Source organism: Gobius niger (assembly GCF_951799975.1).
Source record: "Gobius niger genome assembly, chromosome: 20".
NCBI lineage: Eukaryota > Metazoa > Chordata > Actinopteri > Gobiiformes > Gobiidae > Gobius > Gobius niger.
The window spans coordinates 17,317,048-17,338,842 of record NC_136871.1 but is presented as its reverse complement, the minus strand read 5'-3'; the positions used below and the strand labels follow the sequence as shown (position 1 = coordinate 17,338,842).

General features: G+C 42.0%; 1 protein-coding gene across 3 annotated transcripts in view; it reads left to right on the top strand.

Moving 5' to 3' along the window:
• Positions 1–21,795, top strand: part of pcbp4 (poly(rC) binding protein 4) — a 42,015-nt gene that overhangs the window by 2,739 nt on the left and 17,481 nt on the right. For 2 of the 3 annotated variants that reach the window (XM_079578340.1, XM_079578342.1), the window contains exons 3-10: positions 413–445; positions 4,009–4,125; positions 8,197–8,328; positions 9,324–9,452; positions 13,144–13,218; positions 15,425–15,496; positions 21,020–21,061; positions 21,147–21,225. In XM_079578340.1, the coding sequence (XP_079434466.1) occupies positions 413–445; positions 4,009–4,125; positions 8,197–8,328; positions 9,324–9,452; positions 13,144–13,218; positions 15,425–15,496; positions 21,020–21,061; positions 21,147–21,225 (679 nt within the window). The remainder of the gene's footprint in view (positions 1–412; positions 446–4,008; positions 4,126–8,196; positions 8,329–9,323; positions 9,453–13,143; positions 13,219–15,424; positions 15,497–21,019; positions 21,062–21,146; positions 21,226–21,795) is intronic. The other variant, XM_079578341.1, reaches the window with a different exon arrangement.

Sequence of the window (21,795 nt, the reverse complement as noted above, 5' to 3'; positions counted from 1 at the left end):
TTTTCTTCTGCCAAGTCAATACAACAGATACTTTGCATAGAATAGTAGTGGATTTTCCTTGTTACAACTGAGGTTGTCTGGAATCAAGCGTGAAGGTTTAATAGACATTTTGCACATCGTACAAAGATGCTCCGTCTGTTCCGAGCCAGGACGTACGTGGACCAATGGTGTAACAGGTCAGAGCAGTTTTAAATCATCAAGATGCAAGGATGAAATATACAGATACAGCAGATACATTTGCCGCCATAGGCAAGAGCTTCTCCATCGATTAGATGACCGCGCTCCTAATTATCTAGAAGGACCAATGATGTAATGCTGTACACAGGCCACTCTGCGTAATGGTCAGATGTCCATAAAACATACATACCGGAACGTATTCTGTATGAACTGTTCCCCTCTTGTGTCTCCACAGAAAGGGGAAACTGTAAAGAGAATACGAGAAGAGGTAAGTCCTCACACATCTATCCATTCTTTCCTCTGTCACATCTCTCCTGCATGCCTCCTATTAATGTACTATAACATCCATTCTGCCAATATGAAAACATCACAGCACACGGCAAAATATCATCTCCTCAGTGAACGCCTATATACTCATTGTGTAGGGTAATCTCCTGTTTTTTCCACACGTACATCTTAAAAATCTTCAGCGGTATTTATCGCCGCGTGCTTCTACCCATCATTGTGCAGTTCAAAGTAGTTTGTGTCCTAGCCGCCTGTCACACTGTTCACATCTTAAGCTGTCTTTGCTGTCAGGGTCCTGGTAAGAAGCGGCGCAATGCGGAGATGTAGCCTCCCAGCAGAATAAATGTCCTCGTCTTTTTCCTGACATGCAAGACAGAAAAATAGCTGCTGGTGGAATGAGTAAATATGCATAAGGTTTCAATGATGATTTAAGAGCGGTGTAATATTAGAGGTGTTTTTTTGTTTTTTGTTTTCGGTACAGGCCCCATGAGCTAAAATGCAACAAATGATGATTTACAAACCAAAATCAATAAGCGTTTTGTCTTTTAAGCTCTTAAAACATTCAAATGCACATAATTGACAAACCTTTTGGACTGAATATCATTTCCTTTGGTTTAATCAAAAGCCCAGATGTTCAAGGTTGAACAGATTTGAGGGTTTAGATCGATATAACTGTGCAAAAATGACAATTGAAAACAAGTGTTGCTGGGTTCCTTTCCTACTTTTAACTTGAAATAGTTTGCACTCATATCAGCAGAGCCCTGGAACTTCACACGGAAGCTAGAATATACGGAAACACCTGATATGAACACTCGGAGGAAGCTCAACTGTGGGGGGCAAAGCTAGGATTAACCTTGTCCAATGTAGGATTGCACAAGTGTCAGTGTCTTAGGCCGCAAGAATGTTGAGCAACAAAAACGATGCCGCAAGAGAAAAGTCAAACTTGCGGCAACACATAACAAATAGATGTTTTATACTTATATTTTTGTACCCTAAATAGGTCACAAAACTCCTCAAGGTGGCTTTCTCCGAGTAAACAACAATGTTTTAATGAGGCTAAATGCGCCCGATTTTGGTTAGGAAATTGTTAAATAAAAAGAGAGAAATGCAATCCAGAGGGCGGATTTGTGTTGGAGAGGTTTGTCCTCAGAGAAAATCATTGAGGGTGTGTGCACTCCACAGAGAGAAGAAAGAAAGAAAGTTGTGTCTCTATTTGTCAAGGGAATACGAAGTTAAAGCTGCACCGAAACAACACTCAAAGTAAACCAAGCTAGAGCAACATAGCTTATGGTTTAAAGACCCAGTGATCGTGCACTATGTTTTATATTAGACTATACATTGCTCTATCTTTGCTGTTGTGTCAAAGATTTTAAGCACAAATGCAGAAACATGAAAACACCGACCATATTTGTTATCGACTTTTCCACTCAACAAATGCAAATAAAGGCATTAGGCAGTCGCTGTTTACGTTGTTGGGAAATTTGCATTCCACTCAGTACTTGTTTTTCAATCAACGATATGAACCGTCCCGCCTACACAGACTTGTTAACACAAACTCAGCGCACAAATAAGTACGAACCACACAAAATACCATATGCACTGACTCTACATACAGGCGCAAGAACGCTTCAGGTGAAGGAGCTCACGGAAGGACACTCAGCCACTTAATGATATTACATGAGAAGTGCTATTAAACTTAAGTAGTACGTGTGGGTCTGTGCACTGGTGACCTTTAGTGTGCTCTACATTCACACAGACAGGAGCCTAGAAGCAATAACAGTACAACTTAAGACTGCTGTCATGGCTTCTGCTCCATTCCTGGTTTAAATGAAGAGAAATGAAGACACACACCCACGTCCAGATGCCGTAATAAAACACTACTGCAGCCAGCTCATTCGGAGGGGTGAGGGATGGACAGGAGGCAGTAAAGACACAGAGATCTGCCTCAAAACTCACATTATGATAGCCTTCATAGTAGTTCAAATCTTCAAACTAGTGAGAGCCCATTGTAGAACTACAGTGGGAGGAAAAAGTGAGTACACCGTTTGGAATGTCTTACATTTCTGCCTAAATTGCTCATTAAATGTGGTCTGATCATAATTAAAATCACAAGAATTAGGAAACAGTGTCACCCAAACATTTACATTTTATCATATTTTTAATGGCCTTAGCATGTAAACACAGGAGCGTGTGGAAGAAGCAAGAGGAATGTAGGCAGAAATGTAAGAAATTCCAAACGGTGTACTGCACTGCATGTTTCTAAATACAAAAGAAACACATTCGTCTTTGCCAAACTAAAAGTTGTGCTATAATGTAATTTCATTGTTGTTTTGTCTTTCTTTTTTATAAGAGAAGAAAGTAACTGGATTTAGACTTTATATTTATGTATTTTATTAAAAATCATACATTTCCTTATATGACCCATTGCATGCATACTGTAGCCTGGCTCTGCCCGACAACACTCTTTATTTGAGTTTTCGAACTGAAAGAAAGTGGGTGTGGACCGCCAGGCTACGCACATACTGTACAGCCACACCCCCCAATGTTCTGCTCTCCAGGTATTGGCTACACTTTGTCTCGCCACTGTTTCACTGACCTTCTCCTCTCTTTCTGTCTATCACTCCCAAACCTTTTAACAATACTCTGCCTAAACCCCCGACCTTCCTTTTTACCAAACCTGGCTCCAAATCATCCCTTTCCTTACCCCCTTTCTCTTGCTCCATCTTTTAATACCCGTCTCGTGAAACATCCTACTGATGTTAATTTGTGTGACTTGTCCCAGTTTTTGCCAGGGTGAAACGATCATAGGTACGATATTGTGCTCCTACATCCAGACAGTGTCTAAATCAGCTAAGCAAAAATGTCCTTAAAGGTTTAACATGTCGAAACACTCCCTCACCTCACACAACCATTAATGTAAAAAAAAAAAGAAAAAAAATATTCTTTTGTCTTGATTCAAGCCTAGTTTCTTGAAGGTTGTAGAAAAACTGATTTCGGCTCAATCAGTCCAGTATAATCATACCACTTGGAAAGGCAAATTTTCTGCGTTGGAAAATCACCGAAACTAAACCCATTCCCGGCCAAACGGCGAGCATGGGGCAGGAGCAAAATGCCGTTTGGAATCAGTCCATTCTCCCAGCCTTAACCTGAGCATTGACCTGCACTTCCACATGAAACGCCGCTGATTGTCTCCTGTCATCTGCTTGCAATTCCTCGCCTCGTCCGCAAGGGCTCTCTTTTTTGGGACTGGTGCAAAAAGTGCTCATAACAGTATTTTACTCCTTTTGTGTGTCTGGACCCCTCCCCCCTCCCCCATTACTGTGTTACCCTGCCTCTCCTTCCATCTCCTCCTTTAACCCGCCCCGCCCTCCGATCACTTACCCTGCTGCCTCCCATCAATCATTCTTCAATCCCGTCCCTCCTCCTTCTACCCCGTGACCCTCCTAAATTAATTTGACTTGCCTCCCACCCCTCCTCCCCTGCCTGCCCCTGCCCCTCCCCCCCACCCCCTCCCTCCCCATGTGTTGTGTCTGTGTGCACCTGCAGAGCACCGCCAGGATCAACATCTCCGAGGGCTCCTGTCCCGAGAGGATCATCACCATCACAGGACCCACTGACTGCGTGTTCCGGGCCTTCACAATGATCACGTTCAAACTGGAAGAGGTACACGCTCGCACATACACGCGCCTCTAATGTCATTGCAGAGTTTATGTCACATCTTACAGGTACAGAATTATACGTTTTGAACACTCTTGGAATATGATTGAAATTGTTTTTTCAGCGGGGCTTGTAAAGGCTTATATACAGTGTAAGTCCATACATCGAACCTACAATGAACACTAAAATGGTTTAGTGCATCTGAAACATCGCCATTGATTCCCGTGAGCTTCCTGCTATCAATATACTATGCATGCTTTTAGTGCACACAGTACTTTCATGTACTACGCACTGACATTATGCATAACTCTTTACGACTGTTGGGACTGGGCCAAATTGCACACATTTGTTTGATTGATTCAGTATAATTCTTGTCCAATATTTTGTGATAAGCTCAATCCTCTTCCACCTTCAGTAGCATTAGTTTCCATGTGTTTCCAGGCTTTTTCCCCCTCTCAATCTGTCTACTTTCATCTCCATCTCACAGACTCACAGCTAATGCCATACCTTTGAATCCTCCCTCTGGAGCAATCCAAAGCTCTCTCAATCCTTCTTCTACCTCCTTCACTGCTCTCTTGCTTCCCGAATATAGGGCTAATGTGTGCAAACAAGGCTCAAGTAGACGCATCTCAGCTTAGCGATATGAGAGACTGAATCTCCAACATTAAAACAGTCCACAGAACAAAATGTTGTATAGAATCTGACAAGACACATTTCCACAAAAAAAGACAAAAAATGGAAATTATGTGGCAGAAAGAGTGAGCCAAGTGTTGATGCCACAGTCCCACTGGTGCCCCTCACCTGCGGATGCTCACACTGCTGCCTGTGGGGTCAGACAGGCCCATTAGACTGTAATGGACGGGTGCAGGAGCTGGGAGACAGAACAGAGAAAGGTTACAGTCTTCCTTCAGGATCTCCACTGGGACACCACTGACTAAAATATATACAGCTGGAAGCCGTTCGTTCAGTAAAAAAAAAAAAAAAAACAATGTAAAACTAAAGGTGCAATAATTAATTTGAAAAAAAGATTATGCATGAAATTCAATGAAAAAGATTCAAAGTTTTTCATTAGTTGATTCATTTGTCATTGAATTGAAATGATCGTTCTCTCGTCCTTGGTTGTGGAGCAGGGTTGGGGAGTGAGGGTTGACAGCACAGGGAAGGGAGGGAGTTCAGCTTCCTGATTGCCTGGCGTATGAAACTGTTCTTCAGTCGACTAGAACTGACTAGCCCGTAGATTCCGCAGTCTCCTCACTGAGAGCATTCACTTGAAGAGACTGTGGGATGGGTGCGTCGGGTCCCTGGTGATTCTGGCGGCTTTGCGGGTGAGACGGGTCGAGTACATCTCCTTAATAGAGGGTAGAGGGGCTCCACAGATCTTCTCCGCTGCTCTCACAATGCGCTGGAGGCTCCTTTGGCAGGAGGCAGTGCTGGTGCCGTGCCACACAGGGATGGAGCTGGTCAGGTTGCTGTCTATAGTCCCTCTGTAGAAGTTCCACATAACGGAGGCTGGGACTCTGGCTCTTCTCAACTTGCGGAGAAAGTAGAGACGCTGAATAAATTTTCTTGACGAGTGATGTAGTGTGCATGGTCCAGGAGAGGTTCTCTGTGATGTGCACACCCAGGAACTTAGCGCTGGTCACCCTCTCCACTGCAGCACCCTTGATTGTTAGTCCTTCGAAAGTCCACAACAATCTCTTTTGTCTTCTCCACATCGAGAGACATTGTTCTGTGTGCACCACATGGCCAGACTGCTCACCGCACTCCTGTAGTTTGACTCGACTCTGTTGCTGATGAGACCCACCACTGTTGTGCTGTCTGCAAACTTGATGAAGAGGTTTGAGTCGTACTTTGGAGTGCAGTCATGGGTCAGCAGAGTGAACAGGAGGGGGCTGAGCACGCAGCCTTGGGGAGCCCCCGTGTTCAGTGTGATGGTTTTGCAGGACTTGCCGCTGACACGTACGCACAGTGACGTGTTGATTCAAAGGACATGTAGAAATTATGTTTGTCGTTGAACAGAATTAATACATAAGATATTTTGTTAAATCGAGAGTTTGGACTACAAAACAGTGAGCATTGTTGATAATACCCCTCTTCCATGCCCAAAGGCAGACTCGCACTTTTCATACAAGTCATCAACAAACACTTCACCGGTTCTGTCTGCGTGGAAAAAATAAATAAAACAAACACTGAATATAAATCTTCATGGGTGCAGAATCTGGGATGATTCTACCCCACTGACAGCTCAAAATTATTTCATTTCACCAAAGAGTTTCAATGGCTCCGTCGGCACGTCACATCTAGAGGAATGCCTGCATGTGTGGGGCTCTGCTGTCTGTCAATTACAGCAAAAAATACTGTGGAAAAAAAAAAAGAAAGATTGTGTACCAGACATCTTTGTGACACGCTGGGATAAATAAAGATGTGCCACATTTTCCAGAGGACACGCAGCAATTTTTGTTCCCTGTGTGATGGGCAGCGCAGACAAGCCACTGCACAGACGAACACAGACTGAAGTACACTGTCCAAACTAATGGATTGGATCAGTCGTATCAGAGCCAGGTGATTTCTGGAGGCTGCTATTTGTTACTGGAGTTAATTAAAAGGAGGAAGAAGACAGTGCGCCTTGCTGAAAGAGTGGGAAGAAGAGACAGAGAGGGATATAGAGGAGGGTTTGTGAAGAGATGATTTGAACGGGCAGGTTGCAGGAGAATATACCGCAAGACTCGGCCCCTGATGTATTTTAAGAAAGTGAAAACATACCGTAATCCCACTTGAAAAGGTCAAATTACAGATTTTATTGTCGAAGTGTGTCTCCTAGTGTTGGTGTTTATATCGATAGACATGCATCCACCCACTGTCGACAACAAAGGCTTTTATAGTGTTGAATAAACAAAGAATAAAAGGGACAGTCGAGGTCACAGAGGCAGACAGTGACAGGAGGAGGGAGACAGAGACGATTGACCAGAGCAAATGTATGTGTGCTGTGCATCTGAATGAAAAGATGACAGACGGGAGTGAGCGGCTCGTGGGACAATCTCTGTTAACCTTTAACTGAAGCTAAAACGCAAGAGAGATGCTGGACCATCAGGGGAGTAACACATCTGTGTGCAGCATTAGTCAATGTAAAAAGGAATGTAAAAAGAGTAATATTTAGAAGAAGAGAATTAGTTGTGTTCAGGACATTATGGGCCCGATCTTTAGACTAGACTTTTCTAGGTGCGCTCTGTGTAATCTTCAGCTCTGGACTAAACGCAGTACGTGGCCTGAACGTGCACCGACACCCATGGCCAATGGCGAAGTTCTGTACAGCCTACGGGGATTAAAAAAAATATAACTTAACTTATGCTAACGGCATACATGAGGCCGCATGCAATAATGTAAAGATGAGGAGAAAAGAGGGGTAGAAGCCCCAAGTGCATTGGTGCCGTTTGTTTGCACGCAAGATGTCATATTCTTCTATGCTAATGCTGTTTTTGCGCCAGGCGGAAGATCGGGCCAATCAATCAATATAAAAAAAAACATATTCAAGTAATGAAAGGATTTTCTGTTGGCATTGTTTACATGTTAATTAGGTCAATGAAGAAAGCCCTGACGTTTCCTGTTTTTACTTAGTTTATACTGTATTTTATTTTATATGTTTCAGTCTATGATTTACAAAACTGCTGCATATGATTCACAATAAAACATGAAATGAAAGAATACCAATTGAATTGTTAAAAAAAATATGGGCTTTATCTTCTGAGATGTTGTGGTTATGTGTTACAGCAAATAAAATATGTCTCAGTAACACAGATTATGTTGAAACCTTTGCTAAAAACTTCCAGTATCCTTTATGTGAAATGCCCACTTCTGCCATTGTTGCAAAATAGTGCCCATTGTGTAGTGCCAAATATTTATACACAAATGCGTGGCAGACGTCCACGGTGCTGTGATAGACAGTATAATAGTGGAAAACAGCAGATGCTATGTTTTAAATCCTCACAGCCCAGTGGAGTCCAAACTGACTCACGCATCAGTTTTTACAATGCACCCTTCAGTGCTCATCATAGTAAATCCCTGTGTTTCTCTGGACAGGACCTGACAGCTCTCGTGGCCAACGGCACAATGACCAACAAGCCTCCGGTCACTTTGCGGTTAGTCATTCCTGCCAGTCAGTGTGGCTCTCTCATCGGCAAAGGCGGCTCCAAAATTAAAGAAATTAGGGAGGTAAGTGAATTGCAAAAGTCCTGCATGCTCCAAGCACCCCAAAGTCTACAGTCTTTTAGCATGCCCCTGAAGGTTTACACAGCCTGGCATAAACCACTGCCAATTTACACACACATACCGCATATAAGAAGGGCATACAGTGAACTGTCAGATGTGTGTTGCATTTGTTCAGTTCAGTGACTTTGGCTTGATGTTTGCATTTTGACTTTTGCCCATTCTTGGTGCAATGCATCACATAACAATAGAAATACAAATTTAGCACTGCTAGTGTCAGCATTGTATCAGAGTTTAATAAATCAGTCAATTTCCAAGACAACATTAAACCACAGAGCAATAAATATTCAGCTATATTCATTAATAATGAATTTGAATCATTTTCTATTTTTAGTATTTGTACTAAATTCGTCCCCATGTTATTATGTTGAAGTTGAACACTAATAATCTTATTTTTATAATTATTAAAGCAGTACTAAGTAACTCATGCCCCTAGAGGCCATAAGCGCCACTGCAGGTGTCGTAGCATGTTGCGTTTTTTTTTTACTCTTAATTGCCCGTGAGAGTAAATACTACGCTGACAGAAAAGACAAAGGGAGTGAGGGATATCGTACATTCAGTTACACAATGGAGATATGTTTTTCACTCAAACTTGGCTGTAGACAAGTTACTTAGTTCTGCTTTGACTAAATGTGTTAGTAATATAGGCTTTTTGTAAAGGGTTTAGAGGCTAGTTTTCTGTGTCATGGATAAAGAATTAAATTACCCACAGACGTGTGAAAGAACGCTCTGGTCTGATCTCATAAACTAAACAGTGTTGGGCCTAGTTGGTAACAGGACGCTGTCAACTATTATGACAATTATTTACTGCTGTTGTACCTGCTGTAATGATATAAATAGAGCTGACATGGACCACAAAGCTGTCAGCTGTGCATGTGCCAGTGCTTCATACGCTCGGACATCTGCTGTCAGGCTCACTGTCTCTGTGTCTGTGCGCACAGACCACCGGGGCCCAAGTGCAGGTGGCGGGGGACCTCCTCCCCAACTCCACCGAGAGAGAGGTGACCATATCAGGCAGCCAGGACGCCATCATCCAGTGTGTCAAGCTCATCTGTACGGTCATACTAGAGGTAAGTGAGGAAGGGACAGCCAGAACAGATAAACAAATAATGACCATGATCAGGATTGTTATCTCTAGTTAAAAGACCTATTAGTGAAAAGATGTATTATTTCTTTATTTATGATTTCATCTCTTAACCTCCACCTAAACCGAGCACATTTTCTGCAGTTCAGCTTCTTGAAAAAAGCATCAAAATAGCGACGAAAATGAGGATAAAAAGCGCAGCAAAGTGACAAAAACGTGCCGGAAAAGCAGCAATAGCACAATAAAAAAGCAACAAAAGCACAACTAAAGAGTGATGAAAAAGCAACATGAACACAAAATAAAAATGAATAACACGTTACGAAAATGTGACAAAAATGTGAAGAAAACGCAACAAAAAAGCCGCAAAAAATGTACAAAAACTTGATGGAAAAACTGATGAAAACGTGACAAAAAAGCAACCAAAAAGAAACAAAAAAAAAGGTGTCAAAAAAAACAACGAAAAATTAACAACAAAAAGCAACATGTGGAGACAATGCAACAAAAAAGCTATGACCCATTTTGGCCAAGCTCTCCAGTCGAGAAGCTTTTAGATTTGGGCAAAGCCAAACTGGAGAAAATGCTTGGTTAAAGTGTGGGGGGGTGAGAGGCTAAAGGAAACATTCTTCGCTCTCATCTTGTGTGATCTTGTGTTATTCCAATGTTGTTGTCTAAAGTGTGAATCTTTGCTTGGCTTCTTTTCGCTTCTAATAGCCAGATCCGTAGTCGCTTGAGAACTCTTCCACCTACTTTGCAGTCAAACCAAGCCTCTTAATCTGGCCCTTTTGATATCACCCTGATGTGTTTCTCTTCTGTGATCAAACTTCGCCACAAAAGCCAGACTTGAAGCACTCGTCTGATGCAACCGGATGCTAATTTTAGACTGTTGCAACGAGGCGACGTCTACCTGTCTGGTCTCCCAATTACATCACATAAAAGTTCACCTTTCCAGTAAACTTCAAATGGCAACAGGGCGATCTATAATTTATGGTTGTATTCTAATTAATGAAGGCGGGGGCTATTAACATGAAATAAGTCCCGGGGTTTAGAAGAAGGAAGAGTGGAATCAAAGACTCGGGAGCTCATTGGTATGCGGAGCGATTTAGTGTGGGATGAGAAAGGAGGCGGAACTGAGAGAAAAGTAATGAAATGCTCGCCTTACACAAATCCTTTTCACTTTTAAGTGGCGCTGCATTTGGGGTTTACGCTGCCCAGGTAAAATTCTTCCCTCCATTTCTGAAAATAAAGCTTTTGATCAACTCTCTGACACGCTGCTGTCTCCCGTTGCACGCTGGGATCGAGTACACCCCTGACCCTTTCAACAGATGAATAGCAAACAGAGGAACGACGCTCCAAGGTTTGCATTTCTTCTCCTGACGGTAATTATTCTGGATGCCGCGATAGACAACCCGGCATCACAGTCAGACAAAGTGTCTCAAAATTAGCTCGAGTGAAGTAAGAACCATTAGGAGAGCGAAAGTAATGGCTTATCTCATCAGGAGAACATTAGCTGTTCATATGATCCCAGCGGCAGTCACCCGCAAAAAGCCAAAAACAGAACTCACAATTGACAAAATGCGAGGAATCACTTAAACAAACGGGTGAACATGAAGTGGAAATAATCATAATCATATACATTGCTATGCTTAATTTTTGTTTGTGAGTTCAGGCCTTGAATGTGCTGGAGAAGGCTTTGCACAGTGGCCATTATTGTGTGCTGCAATCAAAGCTAAAGGCGGTCCAACAAACACCTTTTTTCTGTTGTTAGGGCAGTGTGTAATAGAATTTAGCGTTTATCTTGGGGGGAAAAGTCTTAAACTGGATAGGACAGATGGTTGGGACAGTGTTTTTGGACTCAACCACCAATCAAACAGTTAGTTAATTACAGCACTTATGGTGGGATATGTCAACAGCGTACACCAGTTTCTTCCATTGCTCTCAGTCTTTAGCAGCTTAACCTTATTCTCAACGGTAACTCCAAGCAGTTGGCGGTCACTCTTAATTTGACATCCAGCTATTGGGTGAGGACCTGCCTTGTGGTCATTGGCCCTTGCAGCCTTGGAGTCAACCAGATGAAACACTTTTGTCAGGTGGTGCAACTCGGCAGAATTCATTGAGGAAAAATAATCTTTGGGTTAAAGGGACTATAGGAAGTTTAAAAATGTTAAAATGAAGTATTTTCCTCCCCCTACATGTTCCAACAATGTCCTAATGTGTAGACTGAGCCCAGACCTGTTCACCACAGCCGCCTCTAAAATCCTGCACTGGCACTAAAAACGGTGTTACTTCGGGTCCGAATTGCCGTCATGCACGAGCTTAAAGGAACAGGCCACCGTTTTTACATACTGAGATATGTTCTTACCTAACCTTAGACGAGTTAATATATACCTGTCTGGTCTTTGTCCGTGCGCTCAGTCACGCAAACGGAGCAGTAACTCCTAAAGACTTCCCCCCGCTCACTTCCGTCAATAACCTTTAGGAGTTACTGCACGGACGTTGTGCTCCTCGTATCACTACGCCTCACAATATAGTTCCCCTTTTTATCTGCTTATAAAATCGACATGTTACATTTCTGTGTAAATATACTTCGCATGAAAACACTTCACGTAACTTTATTTAAATAGGGAACACGTGGAAGAGCTTGGTAGCTTCTATCTATTTTGGAGCTATATGACATGTGGGAGAGGCTGCGTATGAACTCCGTTTGCGTGACAGAGCGCACGGACAAAGACCAGACGGGTATATATTAACTCGGCTAAGGTTAGGTAAGAACATATCTCACTATGTAAAAACTGTGGCCTATTCCTTTAATATAGAAGGCGCAGTTACACATATGACCTGAGGTGGCAGTATTGAGTATAAAATGGCTAACTTGCGTCTAGCCCCTTTAATTCAAACCACGGTGCAAGGCAAGTTTATTTGTAGAGCACAATTCATGCACAAGGCAATTCAAAGTGCTTCACAGTTACATAAAATCACAAGAAAGCAGATCAAATCAATAAAACATGAACATAAAAATGAATATGTGGGAACCACCAGGAGACCCCTCCCTGAAGTTCTCAGGGCCCGAGATGGTTCATACAGCTCTAACATGTTAGAGAAGTACTTTGGTGCTAAACCATGAAAAGACTTGTGCACAAGCAGAGCTGTTTGAAATTCTATTCTCTGAGCGACAGCAGCCAGTGCAGAGACCGGAGCACTGGACTAATATGGTCATATTTCCTGATTCTTGTCAGGACTCGAGCTGCGGCATTATGGATATACTGCAGCTGTCAAACAGTGAACAGCCGATACAGTAGTCTAACCTGCTGGAGACAAATGCTTGGATAAGTCTCTCTAAGTCTGGTTTTGACACTATTCCTCTGATTTTAGCACGGTTGTCAGATGGTAAAAAGCTGCTGAATGTTATTGCTTTCATGTGTCTGCTACTTCTTTAGTCACCACTTTATGAACTGACTTTTATTGAAGCCCTCAGATAAAATAGCACAAAAACAAAGCAACACTACAACTTTTAAATGTAGCTTCTAATAGAAGTGCAAAAAACTATCATTGGATGTGCATATCGAAAAGGACATCAATGCCCCTCACCCCCTGTGTGTTGTTAGTTATTTCCATCTCCATATTTTGAACATCCTACACACCTCTAATAATCATCTTCTCGTCTTCTGTTATCTGTCCAGTCTCCGCCGAAGGGAGCCACTATTCCTTATCGACCAAGCCCCATTCCAGGAACCGTGCTGCTGGCAGGAAACCAGGTATGGGCCTACACTCTCGCATCCTGCTGGAAATTAGCCCTTATCAACATGCCAAAAACATAGAGTGATATATGATAACAAGGCAGCAAGAAGGATGGAGGATACACAGGGTAATAATGAATGACCAGCTTAAAAAGAAAGAGTGACGGTAGATTTATAGACCCAATAAGAAAGAAGGAATAGGCTGCCGTGAGAGATGGAAAGAGGCAGAGGGACGCCATGATGGATAGATGCTAAGAGGGACTGAAGTTGCAGAATGAATGATCAGACGCATAATGCATCGCCATATACTTCTGCCGTCGCTTGCATTTTGAGTGTTCATTTGCTCGCTCAATGGCCCCTCAGTCTTTTTGTAATCTCCGGTAGATTATGATTGGCACCTTCTGTCGCTATCAATCGAGAGGAAAAACAAATGAAGGCTCTTTATTCTAATAGACGTTTATTCACAAACATGATCAGAAGGAATTGAATGCAATTGAGTGCATTTTGAAGGTAAATCATGGAAATCTGAGCTAGAACGTCTTGGAGGAGTGTAAAAACAAAGCCCACACCGCCACATAAATATCATGAATTAATAATTTAGAAAACAGAACACTCCACATACGTCACTGTGCAGTCTGATGGTGACAGCAGGTGAAAAATGCCAGCAAATCTCCTAAAAAGTGGACTTAGATAAGCCTCTGCAACTGTCTAACTGGCAAGTGTGTCGGATTACCAACAGCCTATTTAGTGTCATGCATCACATCGTGCTTCTACAAGGAAATGGTAAGTAAATCCCAGGAAGCATTTTAAAGCGTCAAACTGAACAAATGTGTGTTGAGGCGTTATAAACCCAACCAAAATGTTTTATAATTTTGATCCATTTGATCTAATTGAAGAACAAGTTGGCGCTGATAAAAAACAATGTTGTAGATAATTGGTTTAACATTAAATGAGCTCAGAGACTGCAAAATGGAAGAGTAGCATTGCACCAATGTTCTCAAAAGAAAGGACAGCTACAGAATGTGTGAGGCGATAGACCACATTCGCTATTGAGGGGTTTTACATCCACATTTGTGACTATGAGGTTGGGGGAAGCAATTCCTTAAAATCAGAATGTAACAAAAAAATCTAAACAAAACACTGTGCTAATGTCTAAACAGCAGACGGTTTTAGCAGACGGTTAACTTCTGTGTGTAATTGGAGGTTTGACACTGTTCTGTGTGGGTTCTGCAGAGGCAGAGCAGGTTTTCCTGTGGGCAGGGGGAGGGTGGTTTTCCCTCAGAGACTGGCGCTGTATCGGTCACACATCATTGGACTGAAACAGACACAGACTCACTCAGTGCAAGATGTGTGGACCGTCATGTGTTTAGTTTAAAGGTAGAAAACAGATGATCCATTTTGCCTCATGAAAATAGCACATGCAGCGAGATGGGGTGTGTAACAGTCTATATCAAAATAAAAGGAGATATAGAGAGATAATAACTGCCAACTATTGGAGTAGGTGTAATGTGTGTTTTTCATTTCTGAATGTTCATGTCACACTTGACTGTAAGTGTCAACAAAGTGGTGGATCACAGTCTTTACTCAGACTCAGAAACACAAACTCAACATATCATGAGATTCATCGGAGCATATTCACAATCTGGAAAAATGTAATATTAATACTAGCCTCTACTTTTAAATGAAGAGTGGAATAAATGTCAAAAACATAACAGTCTCACTTTATTTAAACAAATTTGTGGTATTATATTGACATTAGCTGAGGCGTAGTTTTGTCTCCGATGTTCAGTCTGCATTACGTTTTTTCAAATGGTTTTTATGTGAAATGATTGTAGCATTTTTGGACGCATTGTATTCCACAGCTGTGCTTCAAATGCTGATGATTTTCATTATGCTGTATGCCAGTGTATCATAGCGCTGAGTAAACATGAACTACTAAGGCATGATTTTGTGAATCAGGATTGAGCACAGTTTTCAGGGAAGCAGGGGTCATGCTTCACTGACCCACACGTCAGCAATGATTATAGGGATTACTGCAGGGATACGAGTGCATTAGTAATTACTATTATTTACACAAAGACTTTCAAGTCTTTTGGGTCAATTGACCCATCTCTTTGAGTCTTCTGCATGCTTTATTATGGGTCTGTTACTGATGTGTTCTGATCCTTGTGCTGGTGGTCTAACTGTAGTGTCCACTGTTCTTGTCTCCCTGTGCCGGCTGAAGGTGTTCGAGGCATCAGACTTTGGTTCTCACCCGCTGTTCTCAGTGGCACAGGGAGGAGTGGACCTGCAGCAAGTGAGTATGACCGCCAGGAAAAAAAATCAAACATTACCGTTACAATTCTGAAAATTGGGTTTTGACCTTCAAATGCAGCCAAGTAATATAAAGAGTGGAAATTGATTTGTGTTGTCGGTAGTGTTGTGTAAGTAAACAGCTCACTCCCAAGATTGAGGTGCAGAGCAGACAGCCCTCTAATCACACTACTATTCAACATCATATTGAAATTAATGCTCTGGTGCAACGCCTCTGCACAGACCCACTCACTCGGCCGGTCCTTGAGACATTTATTTGGCCATTTCTCCAAATTAGTGTTGTGCAAATACTGAATGTTAATAGACCTGTGCCACACTTTATTCGTGTTGAACAGTAAAATATAGCATATAAAAGCATTAATTTGTGGAAAAACAGGCGAGAGCGCTACTGTCATTCTGCATTGCTTCAGAATTTTTAAACAAAACCCAGAAGCTGTGTTTGTGTTGTCTCTGGTCAAATCAATGCATCATTTCGAGATGAAAAGAGGTAGTCGATTTTGAAGGACACGCTGACAGCAAAAAATGTATATAGAGCCTTTAAAGAAAAGAGATGTATTCATTATTTCACACCTCAAGGACAACTTTGCATGTCTGACCATTTTTTTATTATTGAATTGGTCATAGTTTTGTTTCTCCCTCTTTCTCTTCTCGTCATTAAAATTAAATGTTTTATGTGGAACCTAGCCTGGTTTTTCTACAGCCCCAGTACACATGTGACTTTGCTTCATCAATATACTTACGCTGACCATGCTGATAATGGCCTTACCCTTACTGTCTCTTATGTGTGCCTTTCTTGATTGCACCTGCACCAAGGAACAGGCTCCTAAGCAGATTTCCGCCATTAATCTGAGCTCTACCGCAGCTGTTTGGGGACATTGTGATGAATTATGAGAGTGCGATCGTACAGGTCAAGTCAGGTCCATGTACTTTCAATGTCCTCTAATGAATTTTTTAAGATATCAAAACATTTCATCAAACTATTACCTCATAGAGTGGTTGGTAGAGGTGCTTGTAAAACCAGTTCATTGCGGCTCAGTGAATTAGATAGTCTGGAAATGCAGCCTCGCAAAGAGCCTTCATTAATGTCAAGGACAGGGCAGACTGTGAGGATTAGACCATCAATAACGGAAAGGTCATAGGTGGCGTACCAACAGACAGTGGGTGTCCATCATTAGTAGGGTGTTGGTTGACCTGCCACTGAACCCACCAGCCAAGCTCACAGCGCACTTTCATGTCTGTCAGTGGTCAAGTAGTTTAGCATTTGTGTCCCTTTAGTGGCATTGCATTGCTGCTTGAAGAGCCTTGGTACTATAGCCCTATTAGAATACACCTCGACTTCAATAAATGGTAAATATACTCAACTTATACATGCCTTTCAGTCATGTGACCTTTGTTGTGATGGCGGCCATTTTGAATACCGAAGTAGAATTATGCGATATCTCTACTGAGGATGAAAATGAAAGACAACTGATTGACAGTGACATATTTATGTACTCGTGATCATTGCTCAAGAAGATAACAGTTAAAACATGGCCCCAGAGAGTGTACGTTTATGTGAAGAAACCAGTGAGTCAGCGTTTAAGCTGCTCAAGACGTTATTCTACTGGTTAGCATATAGCTTCAACAGTTCAGTTCTGACCTCTCCAAGAGAACGCCCTGAACCACAGTCCAAACATCTATCCTTGGATACAACATGTGACAGAGCTCAAAGCTGAGCTGTTACTGTAGTGTTTCCTCAGTGTTCATCGATGTGAGCCACACATGTGTTTATCGTGTTGAAGCCATTGACAGTTTATTTGAATCAACTGTCAGTGCATGGTTGACAGTTGCTAACCGGTAGCATGCTAACGTCTGGGCAGCTTAAACACTGACTCAGACTGAGACTCTGTCTGCTGTAGCTCGACAGACAGAGCTACTACCTCTGTGCCACATTTGCTGGTTATATCGTGCTCTCTCTGGGTCCGTGCTTTAACTGTTATCTTCTTGAGCAATGATTACAAGTCCATTAAAATGCCACTGTCAATCAGTTGCCTTTCATTTTCATCCTGAGTAGAGATATTGTTACATGTTATAGTAATGCATAATTCTACTTCGGTATTTATACGTGATTTATAGGTGATGTCCTTGGAAACGCATTTCTAGAGCGCTTTTCTACCTTCATCAGGCCCAAAGCGCTTTACAGTAAAGAACTAGTCACCCATTCACACTCTCATTCATACACCAATGTAATAATATTTAAAGTTGAGATTTGCAAAGCATGTTTCAGTGTCAAGTAGGAAAGTGAGTAATATGTTTTTCTTTTCAGTCACGGTGAATAGTTTGTTGCGGGTGCGGCTACTCAAGGGCTACTTGCCTGGGTGAGAGTGGCACAGAGACTTGTAGACAGGCTGACAAATAGGGCAGCACAGGTTAAAGGCAAACAAAACAGACGTGTGCAAACTGAAAGAACACAAGAGCACTTTACTTCATCACACTGACAGCCCCATCACTCCAGTGCCAACTTTAGCTGAGTGCTTCGGACATGTGTGTGTGTGCCTGTTTGCGCTGAAGGTCTTGGGAGTGTCGCTCTAAAACAACAGCAACCTTGGCTAATGGAGGTTCCATAAGATGTTGTGGAAACTGATGTGGTGCTGCTACAAGCGATTAAGAGGAATACCATATGGAAATGCAGATTGGATAAACAGCTGAGACTGAACAGGGCAAAGATTTTGGGTCCCCTTTTTTCTTAACTTGTTTTTGTCTGATAAATGTTTTGTTCATGGTGTTTGTGCTTCTTCCACTTGTTGACATCCTTACAGTAAATTTATTTTAAAGGAGTTTCGCAGAAAAAGATCTAAGAATATCCACTCACTCTGATACTCCAAAAGAGACACTAGAATAGAGAGACTTAAAAATAATGTTATCTGTCGTTACTTCCTGGTGTGTCACTGCTGCTGATAACGCCGTACATGTGTTTCATCTTGGGCAAGAGCCTGTGCATATTTCACAGTCGCACAGTGTCTTTGGTCAGAGCGACGGCGCAACTCAGCTTCGAAAGCACAACTTGATCTTTTTATATCATTCAGCCAAAACTAAGCCATGGGGGACTGAAATTCTGAAGAAATTGGCGCAACTTCTCAAGCTGTGATTTTACAAATGGGAAAAAAGACCTACAGAACTGACTTGTAAGTGATATGCTATGATTCCCTCGCTGTGATACTGCGTTGCATTTGAAGGTCAGCCATGAATTTAATTAAGTTTGGCCTGTAATACTATATGACCAAACTTTAACATGTATGGGGAAATTGCCCTAAATAAGCAGAGTGCTGGAATGAACTTGCTCCTCGTGCTACCAGTAACATCCTTCTTCAGTCCAAGGAGCAATGTTCACACAATTTGGGATGGAAAACTACGGAAATGCGGAGAAAACATGTACAACTCGCCCGGATGCATAAATTACATCCAGTTGGGTTGGCAGCTGGTAGCAGTATCACCCACCGTATCCCAGCCGACCACAAAACCATCAGCCATTTAAGTATTGTATCAGCTACAGTATAATACACACAATACATCCTTGTACGAGAACTCCCCACATGCCAGCCCTGAGTGAAGTAGTTCTGAGCTTGACTCTGGACACTTTTATAAGCAAAACTGTTGCTTATCGCCGTGATGTCTGCGAGGAGTTTGCCGATTACAGCAATTGCCAAGCTCCAGGTCTTCATCCATTACATATACAGTGAAAATAAGGTGTCATGAGATCAACAATCAGATCAGGATCACAGCTCATGGTCAAATATTTCAGGACAGATTAAAAGTATCTACCTGCTGGGAGATGCTTTTAATCTCCCAGCAGGGGGATGGTGAGCGAAAAATGGAACGAAAAATAAGACAACTATTGGCGTTGTTTAAATAAAGAGCAGAGTAGATGAAAACATGCATGTTGGATGAGATTTGGTTTATGTGAAAGGAAGTGAAGAGTATTGCGGAGTTAAGTGGCTGTGCTGCGCGATTAATGCTTTTATTCATTATTTAGACAGCAGCCATGTGGAGAGGAGTGGAGTGGGGAGCAGTAATGGGAACAGGCGTCAGGATTTATCGCCTGTGTGTGTAGTCTCCGCTCCACGGGCTGCTGTTGACATCCTCATCTGCGGCTGTCACACAAAACCATGTCCCCCGGATTAAAAATTCAACTGCGTATTAAGATTACCACAGCGAGGGAATCTGTAGATATTATTCGATGGAAATGAGTTTGGATGAGATGCAGTCAGGGGGGGTAGATATTAAGGACATTTAATATTCTGAATTTACTTCAGAATATGGATTTTTTTTTCCCCTCTACAAAATATACAATTTGACTTTGATCCAAATAGACAGTCATTATGGAGCAGCAAATAATCATATATTCAATACTGAAATACCAACCACTACTACTGTAAATGTAAATAATAACAATGATAGTCTATGGAAATGATTATCAAACTTTTTACGCCAAGTACCAACTCATAAAACATTTGACCTTCCAATTACCACCAGGCCTAGGTAAAAATCAACTCTGGACTAAGTTTCTAAAGATAATTAAATAAAATCTGAAGAAGTACCATCAGCTGAACATACCACAGAGTCACATACTTATCTATAGAATATGCTCTCCAACACGTTATGACTTTGAATTCAAGATGCCATTAGGATCACAGCAACATGCCGCTTTAAAAACACAGATAATCGTTTATAAGTGTCATGCAAACAGTCTGCGCATCCCTGTGTTGGAGTCAAGAGTTCACAGCAGCGGTAGCAATGCGGCACGAAGACCCATTGAAAATGTTGTGTTACATAAGGTGCACATCACCTCAGGACACACACTGCATCCCCGCCCACTGTCCTCCTGAATGTTTTGCCCATAGAAGTGTTCTGTCTCTTTGAAGTCGAGCGAGTTTGGGATTTGAAGAAAGGCTCGGGCTCTTTAAATGACGATCTCAGAGAGATAAACACAGAGGCTTAACAAGGCGAGGAGTCACAGGAGAATCAGGAGTCGTCTTTTCATGCTTCTCGCTGTGGAGCGCTTTTACTTACTCCCCCTCTCAGAAAGCTGATTTTGAAGTTGTTTAACTATAACTATTGTGCTAAAAACATTGGAAAAGTAGGTAATGTTTAAAGATGCAACCTGTCTTCAATGACATAGATATACTGTTTTCAAAATGGTAAAATATCTGTTGCTGTGACTAGGAACTTACAATGCATGTGCATGTCAAAAACCCTACAGTGCCTTACAGATTATCTTTAAATTGACTGAACAGCAGAACATAAGTTCTAATTGTTATGCTGTGCTCTTCATTCAATTTCACATTTTCTGCACAGATTTGTTCTTTTGTTTTTTATAGAGAGAGCCGCCATGAACTGCACTCTCTGTTCAACTGTATCTATATTAAAATCAAGAGCCAATATTCTCAGCCGTGACGTGCCTGTATAAATGCCATTCACTGTCATGAAAACCTGCATTAACCTTTACCTCCATCTATCTCTGTTTCAGACGTATGCCTTACAGAGCCACTACGGGATTCCACACACAGAGGTAGGAACTGAACCGTCTTTATCCTTCTTTATATCTGTATATTACAATACTATTCCCTAATTGCAAATGTGCATGTGTATTTCAGTTAGCAAAGCTGCACCAGTTGTCCATGCAGCAGCAGGGTCTCGGTCCCATCAGTCAAGCAGCGACACAAGTTCTGTCAGGTACAGTGTGGAAAACACTAACATTATCCACCATTCAAACATGAGTGTAGTCAGACTCAGTGACTGTGTTTACACTCTGCACATACGTCACATATCACATGTTTGAGAAAAATACATCATACTTGCTCACATCATATCACCTCCCCTCTCTTCTTCAATGTCTCCCCCTGTTACGTGGCACATGTGATTCCAGACCAATTCCATAGGCCCCGAAAGAGCAAATTTGCTAAACTTGAAGAGACAGCGATATTGTGGATACATATATTGTTACAACTGTAACTAGCGTACAGCATATAACTAATTTCATGCTCCTTGGTCAAGTGTTATTCCATTGGGTGGATCTTATGGCAGTGTCTCTGCTGTGTCCACATGATTCTCAGCATACAGTATTTTCAATAAATTGTCATATTTCTTACTTAAAAAAAAAAAAAAAAAGCACAACGACGGCCATTGCCTGTAGTTTCATCAGCAGCAGCAGCACCAAAAACACGGGGAGTCTACTGCTGAATAAATGCATTAACCCAACGTGCCGTGAATGCCTCCCCTTTATTTATCCCGGTAGGCCACTTG